The sequence below is a fragment of the Caretta caretta genome, chromosome 8, assembly GCF_965140235.1.
Source record: "Caretta caretta isolate rCarCar2 chromosome 8, rCarCar1.hap1, whole genome shotgun sequence".
NCBI classification, from domain to species: Eukaryota; Metazoa; Chordata; order Testudines; family Cheloniidae; genus Caretta; species Caretta caretta.
Window position 1 is genome coordinate 44,521,189 of NC_134213.1, and position 20,716 is coordinate 44,541,904.

The 20,716-nt window shown below is 42.1% G+C and overlaps 1 protein-coding gene across 9 annotated transcripts in view; it reads right to left on the minus strand.

Moving 5' to 3' along the window:
- Positions 1 to 20,716, minus strand: part of MTA1 (metastasis associated 1) — a 150,298-nt gene that overhangs the window by 95,910 nt on the left and 33,672 nt on the right. For 4 of the 9 annotated variants that reach the window (XM_048862421.2, XM_075131440.1, XM_048862424.2 and 1 more), the window contains exons 2-3: positions 17,753 to 17,820; positions 9,642 to 9,735 (exon numbers count right to left, since the gene is read on the minus strand). In XM_048862421.2, coding sequence (XP_048718378.1) covers positions 9,642 to 9,735; positions 17,753 to 17,820 — 162 coding nt within the window. Of the gene's footprint in view, positions 1 to 9,641; positions 9,736 to 11,803; positions 12,236 to 15,976; positions 17,616 to 17,752; positions 17,821 to 20,716 lie in introns of those variants that run through there. The other 5 variants (XM_048862420.2, XM_048862423.2, XM_075131439.1 and 2 more) reach the window with 4 other exon arrangements.

Below are 20,716 nucleotides of genomic sequence, written 5' to 3' on the forward strand. Positions count from 1 at the left end.
TTGAAAACCACTGCTCTAGTGTATTTGAAAACCTCACGCTTTTTTAAAAAAATGTGTATTAATCACTATTTGTCAATTAAATCTACAACACACAAAAATGAAGCCTAGCAAAAACAAATTTAATCTCAAACTGCAATTTTTTTCATCTTCAACCAAGAACTTAATCCAAGTAGTGTTTTATTTGTTTGGCTCATTTTTGTAAATGTAACATGGAGGCTGTGAAGCAACACATTTCCTTTTGCGCTCGCCCTGGTGTGCACAACCTTTCAAAATAAAAAGGCACAATACAGTACATTTGAAAGAAAGACTTCCTATACGGTAACAGTGAAGAAAAGCCCAACACAAAATTGCTAAAGCATTTGATAATAGAAGTGGGTAGGAACTCTGAAGAATAAAAAAAGCTGTATGCAAATATATTTGCCCCTCTTGCTGAGACTCCTTTAATACTGAAAAGCATGAATCTGATGAATTTATACATAATAAAAGTGTAGAGAACATAGGATGAATTTAGTACTAGTATAAGCAAATGGCCAACACAAAGCCCTCAGCACCACACTGAAGTTGTGCAGGGTTGGCCATGGGTGCAGTGACAGCACAAAGGTACCTTTGCACACCCTGCACATGCAGAAAGACTCAGCATCTGCACTAGGGGCTGTCCCTGGCCACAGATTGGGAAGCAGAGTTCACCTTTGAAGCCTATGTGTGCTTCATCCTCACACAGCTCAATTACTCAGATGTTACATAAATGCAGTGGATTACCACCCTACAGAGTTACCAAATGAGAAAAAGACACTATTATAGCCTTTTAAAGAACAAATCTTCTCAGACAAATTTGACTGCTTTTATGGTGGTTACAGAGTAAGTGACTATAGAACACAGTAGATACAATATACTTGGATTTTAACAAGCATTTGATACATCGTTACATAAGAAATTAATTTTCAAGTAAGATTTTATCTAGGATTGGAACACTCAGACTGAAAACTAAAAACAAACGCTTTACACAAACAGGAACATGCAATATATCAAGTGTAGGGAGGTGCCCAAAAGGGGTTCTGCAGGGATCTGTGTTAGGTCCAGTTTTATTTAACGTCTGTATTAATGAATTGGAAAAAGGACCATTACTAGTGCATTAAAAAAGTGTGTGGTTACTATGTTGGAAGGAAACTTGAACACTAGTAAAAACAAAGAAATAATAAGGTGAGATACAGGCAGATTGTCACTTCTTCTATCCAAGTTCTCAATCAATTTGGAAGAGTGAAAGCTAATAAACGTAGGGAAAAATTAATTAGAAAATGCAGATATACAATTGGAGGGAGAAAGTCGAGAAGCAACAATTATAATTATGAGAGACCTAGAGGTAGTAGGTAATCAACCATCTTCATATGTACATAGTAATAGTCACTATAAAGAAGAGAGAGAGACAAGCTTGCAATGCGATACGGATCAATGCGTGGTGGAGTATATGTAATCAGAGAGGGAGGAAGGGCTAAGTGCCTTTATATTCTAGGCATCACATTACTATAAAATATTAGCAATTGGAAAAAAGCTCAGAAAAAATACAAAAGCAAGCACAAAATGGACTCGAAGAGTAAAAGAGCTAATATATACATCTTGGCTAAGCAATAAGAAAAAGGGAGGAGGGACTACAATATTTGGAGAAGAGGAATTTAGCATAATATTCTTAGTTTAAGTAAGAACGATAGGATGAGAAAATAATGAAACAGGAAAAAATATTTAGGCTGAATATCTGGAAAAAGCTATTTAAATCAGTGCTATTAACCTACAAAATCATCTAAGTAGTTGTGGAAGCCCCATCACTTGTGACTTTTATAACAAGACTGTACAAAAACTTAAGATGACATACTGAAGAATGCTTCATGTGCATAGATTGACTAGATAATCCAATAGGTCTTTTCCATGTCTAATAAGCCTATAAAAAAATCACACGGGACCCTGAGTGGTATGTAAGCAGGTGGTTGTTTTGTTTTTTAATCTCTACTGAGATCACCACCACAGTTATACTACATAGGATTTTTTTTTAAAGTCATAGTTCTACTGGGGGACTTCAACGTTCATGTGGGGAACGATGGAGATACCGGGAGGAACAGCCTCCCTGGTCTGGACCCAAGAGGTGAGTTGTTATTGGACTTCTGTGCTAGTCATGGAGTCTCCATAACGAATACCATGTTTGAACACAAAGTTGCTCATAAAAGAACTTGGTACCAGAGGACTTTGGGCCGAAGACTGGAAAGGAGCTTATGCCCATTAGTTGGGCCTCAGATTCAAGGAGGAACAATGTGGATTCCGTCCTGGCTGTGGAACAATGGACCAGCTCTTTTCTCTCTCACAGATACTCAAGGGGTCGTGGGAGTTTCCTAATCTGGTCTACCTTTGTTTTGTAGATCTGGAGAAAGCATATGACCATGTTCCCTGAGATGTCTTGTGGGAAGCGCTGTGGGAGCATGAGGTGCCAGTGGCGCTTTTGCATGCTATCCAGTCCCTCTATTCTCTGGAATAGAATGGTGTTTGTATTCTTGGCATTAAGCAGAGTTCGTTCAAGGTGGGCGTTGGACTCCACCAAGGGTGTGTCCTGTCCCCACTCCTGTTCCTGATTTTCACGGACAGGATATCAAGGCGCAGCCGAGCTGTGGAGTGCAACCGGTATGGTGACTCAGACGTGACATCTCTGCTGTTTCCAGATGATGCTGTCCTTTTTGCTTCTTCAGACTGCAGTGTCTGATGTGCACTCAAACGTTTTGCTGCTAAATGTGAAGCTGCTGGGATGAGAATCAGCACCTCCAGATCAGATGTCAAGGTCCACTCCCAGAAGAAAGTGGACTGCTCTCTCCAGGTGTGTGGGGAGGGGGCGGGGGGAGGAAGGAAGAGAGAGCAGCAGCCCTTAGTTGATGAGTTCAGGTATCTAGGGGTCTTGTTCACGAGTGATGACAAGTGGGAGCATGAGATCAACATGTGCGGCAGCGGCAGTACCGATCCGCGGTGGTAAAGCAGGAGCTGACTACTCAGACGAAGCTCTCGATTTACAGGAAGATTTACATTTACATGATCCTGATCTAGGATCATGAACTTTGGGTAATGACCGAAAGGACGAGATCGTGGGTACAAGCGGCGGAAATGAGGTTTCTACACAGGGTGGCTGGGCTTACTCTTTGAGACAGGGCGAAGAGCTCAGCTATTCGGGAGAGCCTTGGGAGTAGAACCGCTACTTCTCCGGATCAAGAGGAGCCAGCTGCGGTGGTTTGGGCACCTGATAAGAATGCCCGTGGCAGGCTTCCGTTGGAACTACAGTGAGCACATCCCACAGGGCAATGACCAACCCAGGACATGCTGGAGGGATAATATCTCCCGACTGTCCTGGGAACGCTGGGGAATCCCCCAGGATGAGCTGGAACCTGTTGGGAAGGAAAAGGAGGTCTGGGTCCTCCCTACTCTCCACACAACCCTCACCAGGAAAAAGAAAAAAAAAGTAGTATATTCTTTTTATTTATATATAGCGATAGATACATACATACACACACGCCCCAGTACATCAAAGGTTAGGAAGACGTTTCCCCTACAGGCAGGTAACGTGTTATTTTAGAATGGTCTATAATGGGGTTTCTTGCACCTCCTCTTAAGCAGTTGGTATTGGCCACTATCACAGACCGGATATTGGAACAGATGGACTACTGATCTGACATGGTATGGTGTGATAAATGAACGGGGGGTGACGTTATTGACATGAACTGTGACCGTATAGATCATTGTTGCAACCAAGGTCCTATAGTGGCACCAAATCTTGTACAAAGGAGGTCAAGACTGCTGAATTGGAATTAATTTGCAAACTGGATACAATTAACTTAGGCTTGAATAAAGACTGGGAGTGGATGGGTCATTACACAAAGTAAAACTATTTCTCCATGTTTATCCCCCCCGTTCCTCAGACGTTCTTGTCAACTGTTGGGAATGGCCCACCTTGATCATCACTACAAAAGGTGTCCCTCCAGCCCCCGTTCTCCTGCTGGTAATAGCTCACCTTACCTGATCACTCTCCTTACAGTGTGTATGGTAACACCCATTGTTTCATGTTCTCTGTGTATATAAATCTCCCCACTGTATTTTCCACTGAATGCATCTGATGAAGTGAGATGTAGCTCAGGAAAGCTTATGCTCTAATAAATTTGTTAGTCTCTAAGGTGCCACAAGTCCTCCTTTTCTTTTTATGGATACAGACTAACACGGCTGCTACTCTGAAACCTATAAAAAGGTTATGATTTGCTGGTTATGATTATGATATCTGTATGCAGGTATCATTTTTATATTTAAAGTTATAAGTATTGGCGCTATACTGTCTGTATTTCAAACTTGTGCTATGCTTCTGGGTAACACCCCAGACACTTTGGCATCAGCACTGGCTGGCCTGCTTGATGGCCCATTAAGGACCACCAACTACACAAATGATCTATTGAGAGAAGGCAGATACACCTTATGACTCTCAAGGCATGCAGGGGCATGCCTACGGAGAAGACTCTAAGGCTTTCAAGCCATGTGATGGGCAGCTTGTGTTTGGAATAAAAGCAGCACAGGCCGCATGGCAAGAGACTATAAAAGGCAGCTGCATCGTCTCCATTTTGTCTTCAAACCTGCTTCTTACCGCTAGGGGAACTTTGCTACAAACTGAAGCTCTGAACAAAGGACTGAATGACCGACCATCCAAGCTGTGGATGTACTCCACAGACTTGATTTGAACCTGAAGTTTATTCCACCACTGCTACAAGCCTGAACCAAGAACTTTGCCATTACCATATGTAATTGATTCCATTTAAACCAATTTTAGCTCTCATCTATATTTCTTTCTTTTTATGAATAAACCTTTAGATTTTAGATTCTAAAGGATTGGCAACAGCATGATTTGTGGGTAAGATCTGACTTGTATATTGACCTGGGTCTGGAGCTTGGTCCATTGGGATGGGGAGAACCCTTTTTCTTTTACTGGAGTATTGGTTTTCATAACCATTCATCCCCATAAGGAGTGGCGCTGGTGGTGATACTGGGCAACTGGAGGTGTCTAACGGAATTGCTTGTATGACTCTTGGTTAGCCAGTGGGGTAAAACTGAAGTCCTCTCTGTTTGGCTGGTTTGGTGTGCCTCAGTAGTGAAGGAACACCAGCCTTGGGCTGTAAATGCCCTGCTCTAAGCAATTTGTCCTGAATTGATACTCTCAGTGGTGTCCTGCCAAAGGCCGCTTTGTTACAGTGGGTAGCTCCCTTTAATGGGCACCCAGCCAGCCAGTAGCTATAAAATCCCTCTTAGTAGCTGTTCTCTAATTGCTCACCTGTAAAAGGTTAAAAAGTCTCACTGCTATGCATAGGAAAAAGGAAGTGAGTGGACACCTGCCCAAAAGAGTCAATGGGAAGGCTAGAACTTTTAAAAATTGAAACAAATCCCCTTTTCTCTGCCTGTGGTTGTTCTTTGGGGACAGGCAGACAGGGCTACAACCATGCTTGTAAAGCTTGGGGCCAGGTATGAAAAATCATTGGTATCATACCTAGAAACTACTCATTTGAAACCCCAGATATGTAAGCAGATCAGGAAGTGTCTCAGATGATGTGATTAGGTTTATCTCTCTTTAGTTCTTTATGGCTTGTGGACTCCTCTGTGCTAACCCCAGGTGCTTTTGTTTTGCTTGTAACCTTTAAACTGGACACCAAGAAAGTTATTCTTGATGCTTAATCCTTGGTTGTTGGGTATTTTTTTTTAATTTAGCAAATGCTTAAGTTCCCAGATGTATTTTCTTTATTTTTTATTAATAAAATTTACCTTTAAGAACAGAATTGGATTTTTCTGTCTTAAGAGGTTTGTGCACATGTTGTTTAATTAGCTAGTGGCAACATCTGAGTGGCAATTTTTAGAGTCCTTGTGGGCCCCCACCTTCTGCCCAAACTGTTGTGCAGTTTTGCTGTAGACCTGTTAAATAGGAATTGTGTTCTACCACTGAGATAGCTGCATTTCCTTTGAATAATTTATTAAGTGATTATGGAATCTAAAGAATGGAAATTGCGAGAAAAGGTATAGCAACCATCATTATTCAACCATAACCCCAGACAAGTTTCACATCAGGTGGTAAAAAAAACTTAAGTTTGCAGTTCAGACATATGAATCATATTCCATACGTTAGGTATAAACTTATAAACATCCCTGCAGAAGGCAAGTCACTTCTCCTCTTGGAAAATGGCTGCAAAATAAAACCCCTGAATCTTTCTTTAATTTTCAAGTATCTGATGGATTATACTGAAAATTTTATTTTATTCCTATTTATTTTACTTTTATTTACTTGAATATCAGTGTCATTTTTCTCTCCATACCTCTATTTAAAGTGAGAAATAGATAAAAGTTTTGCTAAATTGCACAACATTTGAGTAGGACATATTTGCCCATTATTAGTTTCTTTTTCATAGTTTTATCATTGGTAGGTCTAAAATTATAAAGGCATCAATAGCAGACTAACACTTAGAAATTACAAGACTGATTTAATCCAGAAGGGTCTGCAGTCACACAGCTTCATTAATCAGCTGAACAAAGGCAGTTAAAAGATCAGTGATGCAGATACGTACGTCAAATGCAACAAAATGAAGCAGCAGTACACTTTATGAAAAGGGATTATGCAATCAACTCAGAAATCAGTAAGAATGTTAATTCTCTCTGATCAAGTATTTGTATTAGAATTTTTGTAGGAAATTAGGAGTAATTTAATTGCAACATGCAGACTATTTATAGTCTTTTTAACATAATATTTTGATTATAAATTATATTTAGAAAGTATTGATTGCTAACCACATGCATATTTTTACTTTTAAAAAGCAACAACTGAAGCCACACAAAAAGGACCATTCAAAATAAAATAAAATAAAAATCTATTTTTGGGGAATGAACTGGTACCTGTACCAAAATAACACAACACAGAACAACTGCAGAAAAGGAAATCTAAACTGACATACATTGTCTGTGTTTCTGTGATGTTTCCATTAATAGCACTGCTCTATAGTTGGATCTTCCTGACAATCTTCCAAATAGCTATGAAAGTGAAACAATGATCTAGTTTCCATTTGGATCAAAATTGTTCATTTCATTTCAAAAAGAAAAAAAAAAATATGTACTTGCAGGTTCAAAGAATGGCTAATGGTGGCTAACAGCAAGATTTCTCATCTTCATCCTCAAAGTTTCAACAATTCCTTCTCACTTCCTTTACCAACTTATTGAACGGAGACACACAAACAAGTCACCATATTTACTTTGTTTGCAGGGAGGTTTGTATTAAACTTCAGCATTCCTAAGCAATGGAACAGCTTTGGCACGAGAGAGAGAATCAGTAAAACTATGGATTGTGACCACAAAAAAATCACCTAAAACATGACCAAATCTCATACCAGTACCATAGGAATTCACAGACCAAGATATAATTGCATGAGTACAGCCCACAGATTCTATTACGTTCAAACCTATTACAAACAATATGAAAAAAAGCTATTTGGAAGGCCGAGAGCATGCCCAGGTCTAATTTTACTGGGCCTTTCCAATGGCATGATGGCAGTATTCAGAAGTGTAGTACTCAGATTTTTGGCTTCATCATTACGAGGAAGAAGATGGATTTGTAAGGTACGTATTTTAATACTTTGATATCAGTACTCATGTCATTTAACAGGTTATTTTTCCTCCTTTATAGATAGAGGCACCCCTTCACAGTAACGTATTGTGTCATAGTCCTAAAATTTAAATTGACCTAAAAAGCACCCACATCTTTATAGTATCAGGGGGAGGGATAGCTCAGTGGTTTGAGCATTGGCCTGCTAAACCCAGGGTTGTGAGTTCAATCCTTGAGGGGGCCATTTAGGGATCTGGGCCAAAAATTGGGGATTGGTCCTGCTTTGAGCAGGGGGTTGGACTAGATGACCTCCTGAGGTCCCTTCCAACCCTGATATTCTATGATTCTATGATCTCAGCTGCTTTGGAAGGAAGTCAGACTTATTACTAGTGAACATTTTTGTTATTTCTTGTTTGACTGAGGACTTAAGTAGATGGCTAGCTAATCTGTCATTTCCATATCTATATTTATTCTATCTTAGGGAAATTCAAATGAGACATCATATACTGGGAAAAAAGCATGTTAAAATATTGTTAAACTGTTTCGCTAACAAGTGTACCGAATTTGCACTCTATTGATCTGATAGTTAATATATGCACAAGTGAAAATTTCTCACTAAAATGACATTGAAATGTACGCACATTTCAAAGTGCTTAGTATCTGATGGTATAAAACAGTTGTAGCATATTTAAAGACAGATAATAGTGACAACCGGCATAGATATTAAAGGTTTTAAGTTGTAATTTAAGGAAAACTTATGTATAAGCTTCTCCCAATTACTCTAAATACTTCAGCAACAGTTTAACTACTTTTTTTTTTTTTAAATAAAAAATGACAAGAAGCATCTCTCTGGAATATGCAGAGTAACATGATACTAGAAGAAGCTACACATTTAACTAAGCTCCATTGCTGCGCTGGGTATCTTATTTTCTTTTTAAATTAACTTCGCTCTACGTAAGTAGATATGCCATGCATTCTTCCTATGAAACTCTGTTATAAACAGACAAGCATACAGTCCCACAAGATGATACATACATGTAGTTAGAAGGCTAAAGAGAAAAACTATGGCATAGCATACTGAGGAATAGTTTGTGAGCATGCAAGTAAAGATTTTCATAAGGCATACACAAAAGGGAGGCCAAGTGAAGGTTGCATGAACAAAAAACTTTGCTACATTCCTGACATTTCAATGCTTAATCATGAAACTAAAAATTCTCATTTATTTTTAAACAGAATTATTACAGTGTTCAAACCACTAAGCAGCAACTAGCTCTCTTCAGACCTCCATCCAGCTGGGAAATTAACAACCTCCTAACAGAGGCCATAAATTCAAGACATCGCATAATGGTGGGATGTCCCCAGATCACTAACTTTTAGAAGTTCTACTAAACATGCTCAAAGGCAAATTTGACAATATTCACAATTTTAACTAATTTTTACACCTGTCAAAGAAACAATTTCTGATAGAAAACTAACAGGCCATGTTTTAATGATCTAAGATTTGAGTTACTGGCAAACAGAGTATGACCAGTTTTTGTTGTTTAAATGTAAGGCGTATATTTTCCTTTCCCAAGCAACTTAATAATTCGTGTAATTTTCCTCAAATGTTTTCATGAAATTCACCTTCACATAGACAGAGCCAGGCACTTTTATTCAGCCCAATGGGAGAGAGAGAGACAGTTACGTTTAATAATAGATGTTGCGCTCTCTCACATATGTATTATACACACACACACACACACACACACACCCCTTGTGACAACCAAATGACACACCAGTCAATTGACTTTTCAACAGGCCTTTGTTTCTTAAATGAAAAGGTCAGAACTCAGCCAATCAAGTGATACAACTAATTGTTGGAGATGCTACTTAGTTGCTTAGGATGGGGATCATAAATTTAAAATAACCTAGCTCCAAGATGCTGTTTTAAAGATGCATGTATCACCACTTCATCCAAATGTAGAAATTAAAATCAATGTTTTAAAATAAACAAGCTTACTTGCATGTTTGTCAGCCAGTACAATAAGCGTACTCGATATGTCCCTTCTTCTGTAGAAACACACCACCTTTGCTTCCACATTTCCATTGGCCGTCTGTAACAGTGAGGAGAAAAATTATTCTTGGGCATAAATAAAAAACTAGATCTCAAACTACTACACTAGAAATCCATTGAAGTATTTAGAAATTTTAGCCATAAGTACTCCAATCAAACACATGAACCTTGCTACGAACAGAATGCATTTCTATAGAAAATGAAACACTAAGCAAGTGTTCTGCAGATCTACAATACTGAAAAATAGAAGTTATCATACCAGAACAGACAATTGTTCTAAATCCCATTTCTTGTTCTCAGTCATGGTCTATACTGGATGGTACAGAGGAAGAAAAACAAGATCTCACAAGGCTTCTGAGAAATTAGACTGGGCTGTACACAAAGAATGTCACCAGGAAACACCTTCCTGACCTCACACCCACTTATCTTGATTGCCTGAGGCAGGCAATTTTAATTAACCTTATCTGTAGATTAAGCAAGGATTTAACCAAATGGACCAGATGACCTTATACAGAAATGAAGAAAAAAACCTACACAGGATCAGATTCTGATCCTATCTCGAACATAGTAGAACCTTATTCCACAAGTGTCCCATTTACTCTAAACACTGATCTAAGTGGTGCTGTCAGGTACTATTCAATAGGAGTAAGGAGATCAGAATCTGGTCTTTTCTTTGTAATTCTGCTTCTCCCGCAGAATTGTCATGCCTAGGTCTCAGGGCAGCAGTTTCAGTAGGAGAGCAAACCAGCCTCACACTGGGGATTGCATACTGCCTCAGAGAATAATTTACCACTCTTACAACTTTCCAGTCCATTTGTAATCTAGTTGGGACCAAAACCTTCCCAAAAAAAAGTTACCAAATCCAAGTAATTCACAGAATCATAGAATATCAGGGTTGGAAGGGACCTCAGGAGGTCATCTAGTCCAACCCCCTGCTCAAACCAGGACCAATCCTCAACTAAATCATCCCAGCCAGGGCTTTGTCAAGCCTGACCTTAAAAATATCTAAGGAAGGAGATTCCACCACCTCCCGAGGTAACGCATTCCAGTGTTTCACTACCCTCCTAGTGAAAAAGTTTTTCTTAATATCCAACCTAAACCTCCCCCACTGCAACTTGAGACCATTACTCCTTGTTCTGTCATCTGCTAAAACTGAGAACAGTCTAGAGCCATCCTCTTTGGAACCCCCTTTCAGGTAGCTGAAAACAGCTATCAAATCCCCCTCATTCTTCTCTTCCGCAGACTAAACAATCCCAGTTCCCTCAGCCTCTCCTCATAAGTCGTGTGTTCCAGTCCCCTAATCATCTTTGTTGCTCTCCGCTGGACTCTTTCCAATTTTTCCACATCCTTCTTGTGGTGTGGGGCCCAAAACTGGACACAGTACTCCAGATGAGGCCTCACCAATGTCGAATAGAGGGGAATGATCACGTCCCTCGATCTGCTGGCAATGCCCCTACTTACACATCCCAAAATGCCATTGGCCTTCTTGGCAACAACGTCACACTGTTAACTCATATCCAGCTTTGCGTCCACTGTAACCCCTAGGTCCTTTTCTGCAGAACTGCTGCCTAGCCATTCGGTCCCTAGTCTGTAGCGGTGCATGGGATTCTTCCATCCTAAGTGCAGGACTCTGCACTTGTCCTTGTTGAACCTCATCAGATTTCTTTTGGCCCAATCCTCTAATTTGTCTAGGGCCCTCTGTATCCTAACCCTACCCTCCAGCGTATCTACCTCTCCTCCCAGTTTACTGTCATCTGCAAACTTGTTGAGGCTGCAATCCACACCATCCTCCAGATCACTAATGAAGATATTGAACAAAACCGGCCCCAGGACCGACCCTTGGGACACACCACTTGATACCGGCTGCCAACTAGACATGGAGCCATTGATCACTACCCGCTGAGCCCGATAATCTAGCAAACTTTCTATCCACCTTATAGTCCATTCATCCAGCCCATACTTCTTTAACTTGCTGGCAAGAATACTGTGGGAGACAGTGTCAAAAGCTTTGCTAAAGTCAAGGAACAACACGTCCACCGCTTTCCCCTCATCCACAAAGCCAGTTATCTCGTCATAGAAGAAAATTAGATTAGTCAGGCATGACTTGCCCTTGGTGAATCCATGCTGACTGTTCCTGATCACTTTCCTCTCCTCTAAGTGCTTCAGAATTGATTCCTTGAGGACCTGCTCCATGATTTTTCCGGGGACTGAGGTGAGGCTGACTGGCCTGAAGTTCCCAGGATCCTCCTTCTTCCCTTTGTTAAAGATGGGTACTACATTAGCCTTTTTCCAGTCTTCCGGGACTTCCCCCGATCGCCATGAGTTTTCAAAGATAATGGCCAATGGCTCTGCAATCACATCCGCCAACTCCTTTAGCACTCTCGCATGCAACGCATCCGGCCCCATGGATTTGTGCACGTCCAGCTTTTCTAAATAGTCCCGAACCACTTCTTTCTTCACAGAGAGCTGGTCACCTCCTCCCCATGCTGTGCTGCCCAGTGCAGTAGTTTGGGAGCTGACCTTGTTTGTGAAGATAGAGGCAAAAAAAGCATTGAGTACATTAGCTTTTTCACTCCTCTGTCACTAGGTTGCCTCCCTCATTCAGCAAGGGGCCCACACTTACCTTGACTTTCTTCTTGTTGCTAACATACCTGAAGAAACCCTTCTTGTTGCTCTTAACATCTCTTGCTAGCTGCAACTCCAGGTGTGATTTGGCCTTCCTGATTTCACTCCTGCATGCCCGAGCAATATTTTTATACTCCTCCCTGGTCATTTGTCCAATCTTCCACTTCTTGTGTGAGCTTCTTTTTTGTGTTTAAGATCAGCAAAAATTTCACTGTTAAGCCAAGCTGGTCGCCTGCCATATTTACTATTCTTTCTACACATCGGGATGGTTTGTCCCTGTAACCTCAATAAGGATTCTTTAAAATACAGCCAGCTCTCCTGGACTCCTTTCCCCCTCATGTTATTCTCCCAGGGGATCCTGCCCATCAGTTCCCTGAGGGAGTCAAAGTCTGCTTTTCTGAAGTCCAGGGTCTGTATTCTGCTGCTCTCCTTTCTTCTTATTGAGAAGTTAATGCCTCAAAAAAGTATAATAAAAAATATTTAAGTTGCAAGATAACTAACAATTCCAAAAGGTTCCCCTCCTCTGTCCCTTCAGAGTTTGAAGGGTTAGAAAGAATCCGCCAAGTTGATACCACATGTGCAAGATTCTCCCAACTGAAGAATAAGTAGCTCAAGGGAAATTCCAAAAAGAGCAACAATAAAAATGTGACAGACAGCAAGATTTTTGTCAATGACAACTATATGAAAAAGGGTGAGCTTTTGTATTTTTTGACTCATTTTTCTTAAAATAAGGTAATAAACCTAACAATTTTTGAGCGGACTGTGTATTTCTGTTCGTAATAAATAGGCTTGCTCGCATAGTTTTATCTATTTGCATGAACTCTGAGCAGATCTTAATTCTCTTGTAGACTTTTCTCCCCAAAATGCCTGAATGATGAAAACAAAAAAATTACAGCATCCCAGAGCAGTGCACTGATGAGTTCTGCAAGATCTAGATTTAAATATCAACGTTGCTTAGACTGGCAGTTTGGGGAACAGAGATGTAAAAGCCCACCCAGAAAACCAAAGATGAATGAGGAGTGACATTCCATGCACAAGGAAATAAAAGTCCAATATATAAGGTCGCTATTAAAACCTTAATGGTGGAAGGACAACGATCAAGATCTTTAATTTTATCAAATGATCTAGAATTAGAAACATCAGGCAACACTTATGTGCACACATACAAACGTTTCCAATCAGAGGCACAGTGGTCTCTGGTGCAAGGCTTGAAGACTTTGACCAAGTTTATCTCAAATATTTAACAGTTCTGGATTATTCTGAAAATGTGAGGACTCATAAACCAAGACACAAAATGGCAGATTTCTAGATCTGGGTTGAGTATTTGACCCTCTTTGTAAGACTGGGAGAAAGGTTCCCATGAAACTGCCAATAGGTCCAAATACCACACTTGGTCTGGAGCCATTTACTTTCCTAAGAACTAGAAGTGTTCATAGGAGTGTTTCTGGCCTGTTCAGAAGCTGCAAGCAGGGACTTTCTTCCCAGACCAGAAGATCACTGTAGGGGAAGTAGAAATGCCCACTGTGATCCTGGGAGACCTTGCCTACCCCATAATGACGTGGCTTATGAAGCCATATACAGGACACCTTGACATGCAAGAAGCAGTTCAACAACAGACTGAGCAAGTGCAGAATGACTGTTGAGTGTGCTTTTGGCCGTTTAAAGGCCCGCTGGTGCTGCCTATATGGGAGGCTGGACCTGGCCGATGACAATATTCCTATGCTTATAGCCTCGTGCTTTACGCTCCATAATACTTATGAAGGGAAGGGTGGACTGGTGGGGCTTAGCATCTGGAGGGGCTTAGCATCTGGAGGCTGAATTTGAACAGCCAGAGACCAAGGCAATTAGAGGGGCACAGCATGGGGCCACAAGAATCAGGGATGCTTTGAGGCAGCAATTTGAAGCTGAAAGCCACTATTATTTGTTGCTATGCTCAGGAGTGAAGTGCTTGTAAAATGCTAGGACGGGATTGTGATTGGTGCAGACGATGCACTATGAAGGTTTAAGAAAATTGCCTGTTGCTTTACAGGGCTCTGTTTGTTTTCAATTAACGGAATAAAGATTGCTTTCAAACCAAAACAATTCTTTTATTAAAAAACAAGTGGAGAAGAGACACAATAAAACAAAAAGGAACAAAAAAACCATCAGCACTGAGGGGGATGGGGGAAGGGAGGCTCCCAGGAGGAGGTGGGGTCCCAGGACAGTTAAAGATTTGTATATGTCCAGGTATTATATCTAGCCTTCTCCTTTGGAGGACAGTACGGCAGGTATTGTACTTCAGCAGGGCTAAACTGCAGAGGGATGGGTGTCGAGTGCAGTGGGTACTGGGAGTCCACAGTGCTGGACTGTAATGGGGGAAGACTGGAATGCCATAGGTACAGACTGGAGCCAGGAGGTTGATAAGAGCGTGTTGGCGGTGTCTGCGGGACGTATGGAAAGAGTTTCGTGACAGCAGCTGCAGGGGAGGGCGGGCGCAGAGCTGCTGGGTTTGCAGTGCTAGTAGCACCTGGAGCCACTCCAGGGCTTCATTCTGACACACCATGTTCTCCATTCAGTCCCTCTTCTCACTGTCCCGCCACTCCTTCAATTTATATTTTTTGGCCACGGAGTGTATCATGACATCACGCAGAAAGTCCTCTTTAGTTCTTCGTGGCCACTTTCTAATTCTGCCATTCAGCCGGCAACAACAAGGAGGGAGGCTGGGCTCCTTAGGTCATATCTGTGAAGCCAAAATGCAGCATTTTACAGAAGGAGTATTGTTTGCAACACACAGACCACTGATTCAGTGATTTAAAACACAGCCACTATTCACATACCTGTCACTAATTGGCTCACCCCAGGCAAGCATACATGAGCCACAAGACCCCCAAAATGGTGAGTAACCGCAGGGGCAAATCAGTATTCCAGGACCCTGCTGTACACCAGGCATGTGGCTCTTAGGGAGAGCGAGCACTGTATGGGGGGCCTTATAATCATTACTGCCCCACATTTTCCACAGGCTGTGATCATTATGGAGGAAATCTTGCTGCCGAGTGTGAGCAGGGCATCAAGGGAGGGTCTTCTCCAAGACTACGGCTTCCACCCTGGCCCTTATGTGGCTTTCCTTTGTGCAGCAATGGTCCCCCACTCTGCACCCTCCCGTGACAGTGGGGGAGGTTTAGGTTGGATATTAGGAAAAACTTTTTCACTAGGAGGGTGGTGAAACACTGGAATGCGTTACCTAGGGAGGTGGTGGAATCTCCTTCCTTAGGAATTTTTAAGGTCAGGCTTGACAAAGCCCTGGCTGGGATGATTTAGTTGGAGATTGGTCCTGCTTTGAGCAGGGGGTTGGACTAGATGACTTCCTGAGGTCCCTTCCAACCCTGATATTCTATGATTCTATGACAGCAGAATGGTGTGGGAAAGTTAACTTTAATGGGGCAAGAAACAAAGCAGCTCTGCCAAAGAACCTGCGGCAGCGGATTGCTACTATCTCCATGAGAGTTTCATGGAGATCTGAGGCAGATTCCCGTTAAGTGAGGAAGTCAATCAATACCCTGTTCCGCTGCTCAGACTAGGCATGTGGTGGTACACGCATCATACAGACAAGCCTGCTTTCTGCAACCCTCCTGCCCCACTCCTTGCTTCAGCGATTCCTAAAAATCAAAGCAACTTACCAGGGGCCTCCTCTCCTGTTTGCGCTTCACCAAGATCTGACCGCTGTGACTGGCTAGCCTCCCCTGGGGTAGAGAAGAGCTTCTGACTGCATGCATATCTGACCTCAGAGTTTCTCTCTGCCTCTGGGTCCCCCTCCTGCTCCACATCTTCATCCAAGATTTCCTTCTCCTGGCTCAGTCCACTCTCGACTAGCACACAAGCCACCAAAGCATCCATAGTGGCCTTTGCAGTGGAGGTGGGGGTCACAGAGTATCGCATCAAGCTCTTTGTAGAGCTGGCAGCTCATGGGCGCAGCACTGGAGTGGTGATTTGCCTCCTGCGCCTCATGGTAGTCATTCCGCAGCTCCTTCACTTTGACCCTGCACTGCAGTGTGTCCCGGTCATGGTCCCTTTCTGTCATACATTGTGAAATCTGTCCATAGGTGTCATAATTCCCATGGCTGGAGCGCGGCTGGGGTTGGAGAGCAGCTGCGACTGGACAGGCTCCTCTCCCCAAATGCTGATGAGGTATAGCAGCTCAGCTTTGCTCCAACCCTGGTGCGTGGAGCAGGCATGATCATCGGGAAAGATATGCTGAGACCACTGCATGCATCACCAAGCAAACAGGAAGGGGACTTTCAAAATTCCCAAGGAATTTAAGGCGTGGGGCTCACAGTTGGTCACCTGAGAGCAGGGCAGTACAGTTCAAACTGATGACCAGAGAGGCAAGAAGAGGCATTGTGGGACACCTCCCAGAGGCCAATTGCAGCGCTGTAATCAATCAGGGTGTCTACACTGGCACCGCAGCGCTGTAGCCCCAGCACAGAAAGCTCTACGTCTCTCATCAGGGTGGTTTTTTTACAGCGCTGCAACTGTACAGTTTCTGTGCTCTAAGTGGCTCGGCGGTGCGTTCACCTCGGGAGTTACAATGCAGAAAGCTGCTTTGCTGCGCAGAAATTTGACAGTGTAGACAAGGCCTTTGATAACCACATTTAGCACATACTGAGGAGGTTATCACTGTGTCCACCATGGAGGGGACACAAACTTCCTCCACAGGAGACCTTACTCGGAGTTAAATCTAAAATGACACTGTATAGTAGGGACAGCAGTCGAGGGCTTCAGAATAGGATCTCTGTGCTGAAATTCATCCTCAGTACCAAAGGATTCAGATTCCTTTCCCCGGCCCCCTTACAACCTTTCATCTGTTCTACTGGAATGGCAGTGCCTATCATGCTACTTTTTCATCTCCAAGCAAGAAGAGTGTTCTGAGGACTAAGAACACTAAAACAATACACCAGCTCCAGGGACCATGAGAAGAGAAAGATTTCAGCTGGTTGACTTGAGGATCTGGTCTACTTCTTCCTCATAAGAGAGGCTCCTAGGGAGTTCAAACCATAAGGCTCTTCATCCTCTCTCCAGGCCAACTAATATTTCATTTTTGGATCAAACAATCACAGCACCAAGAGTTTAAGAACTGCAGACTAAACCTTGTCTGATAGGCCAAGGTGGGAGGGTAGGGTCACCATCAGGATAACTTTTAGTTGGTGTTCTCTGGCCTTTGCAGACAGCACATGACAAGCACTTCTTGAATGAGTGACTGCCCCCAGATACTCCAGGCAATGATCAGGTGGTATAATATTTTGTAGTTGCTAGCAGCTTAAAAAAAATACTGCAAATTATTTCAAACGGATAAAAAGGGAGGTAAAAGTAGATTAAGTTATTTTCAAATCAAACAACATCAGAAAATACAGTCAACAGTTTCAGACACCTGGGAAAAAACATTAGCACTGCATTACCTTATTGAGTTCTTCTATTCTTCGTATTAAGTAAGGGTTACTTGAAGAATTTTCAAAGTAGACATAATCTGAAAAAATACAGAAGGAAAACAAAAGTTAAGAAGTATGTTTTGCTTCAAAGTATAAACACTTGAAATGGCATTGCTTAAAAAACCCCAAATGACAAAATGACACTGCACTACTTTCATTTTAGCAGCAAGCACAATTCCAGTGACCCATCTAAATCCAGTAACTGAAGATTATACATGATGTGAAGAGATGCATAATCATAATCCAGTCTAACTTCACATAACATTTAATATAAGAAACCAGCAGTAATGAAATTTGAAGGCTGTAAAATCCCACCCTCAAAATGGGGTAAGTTACATAAGAAATTCTCTTGCCACCTGTGCATTCAGAAAGCAATGTTTAAGATATCTCCCTGTGATAGACCATGTCCCCACCTACAAGTCCCTTTACTTGCCTCCTCTCTCCTTCCATATCAAGTTCTAGCTTCTTGTCCTTGCCTTCAAGACTTGGTTTAATTCTGTCCCCCAGCCTGTCTCATCTTCTCTCCCATTTGCTCCACCTATGAATAATGCCTCATTTCTCTCTTGTTCTCTTTATCTGATTCTTATTTACCTTTATTTCTATGCCTGAAACTGCCTCTTTATCCACAGACACCCTCTCCCTTCCTAATCTCTCACCAAAATTTGTTTCTTCTGTAAACCCCATAAATGTAAGCCAGGTCAGTAAAAGTGCTATCACCATGCATATGACTTAATATTAATCCCCCATGGGAGGGCGGCATGGGAACGCCTAACTCTGAGATCGAGTAATAATATCCAGCTCTTATAAAGCACTTTTCCTCAGTAGATTCAAATCACTGAATAAAGGAGATTAGTATTATCTCCATTTTACAGATAGGGAAACTGAGGCACGGAATGAGACCGTGACCTGACCAAGGTCAGACAGTGGGCCAGTGGCAGAGCTGGGAACAGAGCACAGGTCTCCTTTGTCCCAGTCCAGTGATCTGTCCCTGAGGCAAAACTTCTCGACACTGTACATTTAGAGAGTTCAAGACACGGACTGTCTCGAAGACCTTGTAATTTAAGACAAAATATATAAAAGGTGGGGGAATGGGATACAATCAAATATACTTAATTGTTATATGCTCCTACTTTAAGTTTAAATATACTTTAAGGGCCTGTAAGACAGTGAGCTCTCTCATCAGCCCACACACCAAAGAACACTCACCAGCTTTAGGATTCTAGTCCCCATTTTTTCAGGGTGTTGATTTTATTTCTTCAAAATAAAACCACACAGCACATGTTCATCTCAGTCATGCTCTTTTCCCTGACTTGGTCTCCTCACGGACCTATCTAATTCTTACAGCATTACACTCCACAAGCTGTCTGCCTTGGACTCAAGGTGAGACTGTCTGCTCCCTTCTCCTTCAGAGTCTGCTCCCCACAGGATTACACTACTCAGGCCCTCTGCCTTAGAGAGTCTCCTATAAATTGGGTTCTTTTCCTCCACCTAGAGACTACCTCCCTGCATTTTTCCTTAGCAACTGAGCTCTTGCTCATTTTTATGAGGACTAGGTAATCTTCCACCTATTACGATCCCTAGCCTCTGTGGGAGACAGTGATTAGTCAGAGATGGGGTTGGGCCAAACTCCCCTTAAAGGGCCAGCCATCCTGTGATACTGGCCCCCTGTCTATTGAACATTAATGGATTTCTTGTCCAGGTCCAACTAAAGTAGCTCTTGATATCATAATCTACTAAATTGAAGATGGGGGGGCGATCCAAAAGGAAGTTGTGTCTCACTTGTATTTAGATTTTAAGCTCAACAACCCCTCAGGGCAGGAATCATGTCTTACTCAGCCCTGAGCACACTGGCAGGACCTGCCATGGTTATATGTTTGTTGAGGCAAAGGCACTTTCATAGTTAGAGGTGAGAAGTGTTTTCAATTATAAGCCCGACTTTGGCCCCCATATTAAATTCTCATAAAAATGGTCTGTAATACCAGAGATTCTTCCTCTTTTCCCTCTTGTTCAAGGGGACGGGAACAGAACAGAGGTTCTCTGCCTCTGGAGTGAGACACCCATGATATGATGAAATTCCCTGCTGCAAGAGTAATCCAGGCTGAATTCAATGGGAGCAAGGGTAGAAAAGAATAGGAGAGTATGCTCAGGCTTCACTGAACTGAACCCTGGTCCCACAACATTCCTGTCTAACTGCCCATAGTAATGATACTCAACCGCTGATTATACAGCCTTTTTAGGGTACTGCATGTTGGAGTCCACAGGTCTGCAAGTTGTGTAACTGAGCGAATGGAGCACTGATAAGTGCAACAATTCACTTGTCAACCAACAGGTGCTGGAGAACAGTAGGGAGTGCGGAGCTAATAAATCAGAGTTGACTGGACCCCCTCTCAACAGCTAGACAAGAGTGTGGTATTCTGTAGTCGGTGTACCAGTGCATCCCCAATGAAGTCAGCAAGCATGCACCAGAGTACTAAGAATAAAAAACAGGGTCTAATCTTTCACGTAAAGTTACAGAGATACAAAATGTGGGCAGGACACCTTGACAATGCAGAGTTGCATTTATGTGATGACAAGAGTTACAATGTTGCAATGGAAGGCTCAACTATCACAACACACACATACTTTGTGTTGCATAAATGATTAAAAATCATAAAGTGTAAGGACACTACACTAACAGCACTCCATGAAATCAGAAAGAGTATCTCCAGCTCCTTAGGTTGGCTACCATTATCTTGGCATGAAGGACCAAGGACTGAACCCTCTTCCTAACTCTGCAACAGCCACTTCCTCTTAAACTCTGAATAGATGCAAAATTTAAAGAGTTAGCAATGGACAAACCTCAAAGGTCTGGAATTTGTATTTGGTTTGGAAAAGGATCCAATGTTTGAATCTTATCTGTATTATCTGAACCCCAAAGTGTCATTTTTTAATCAC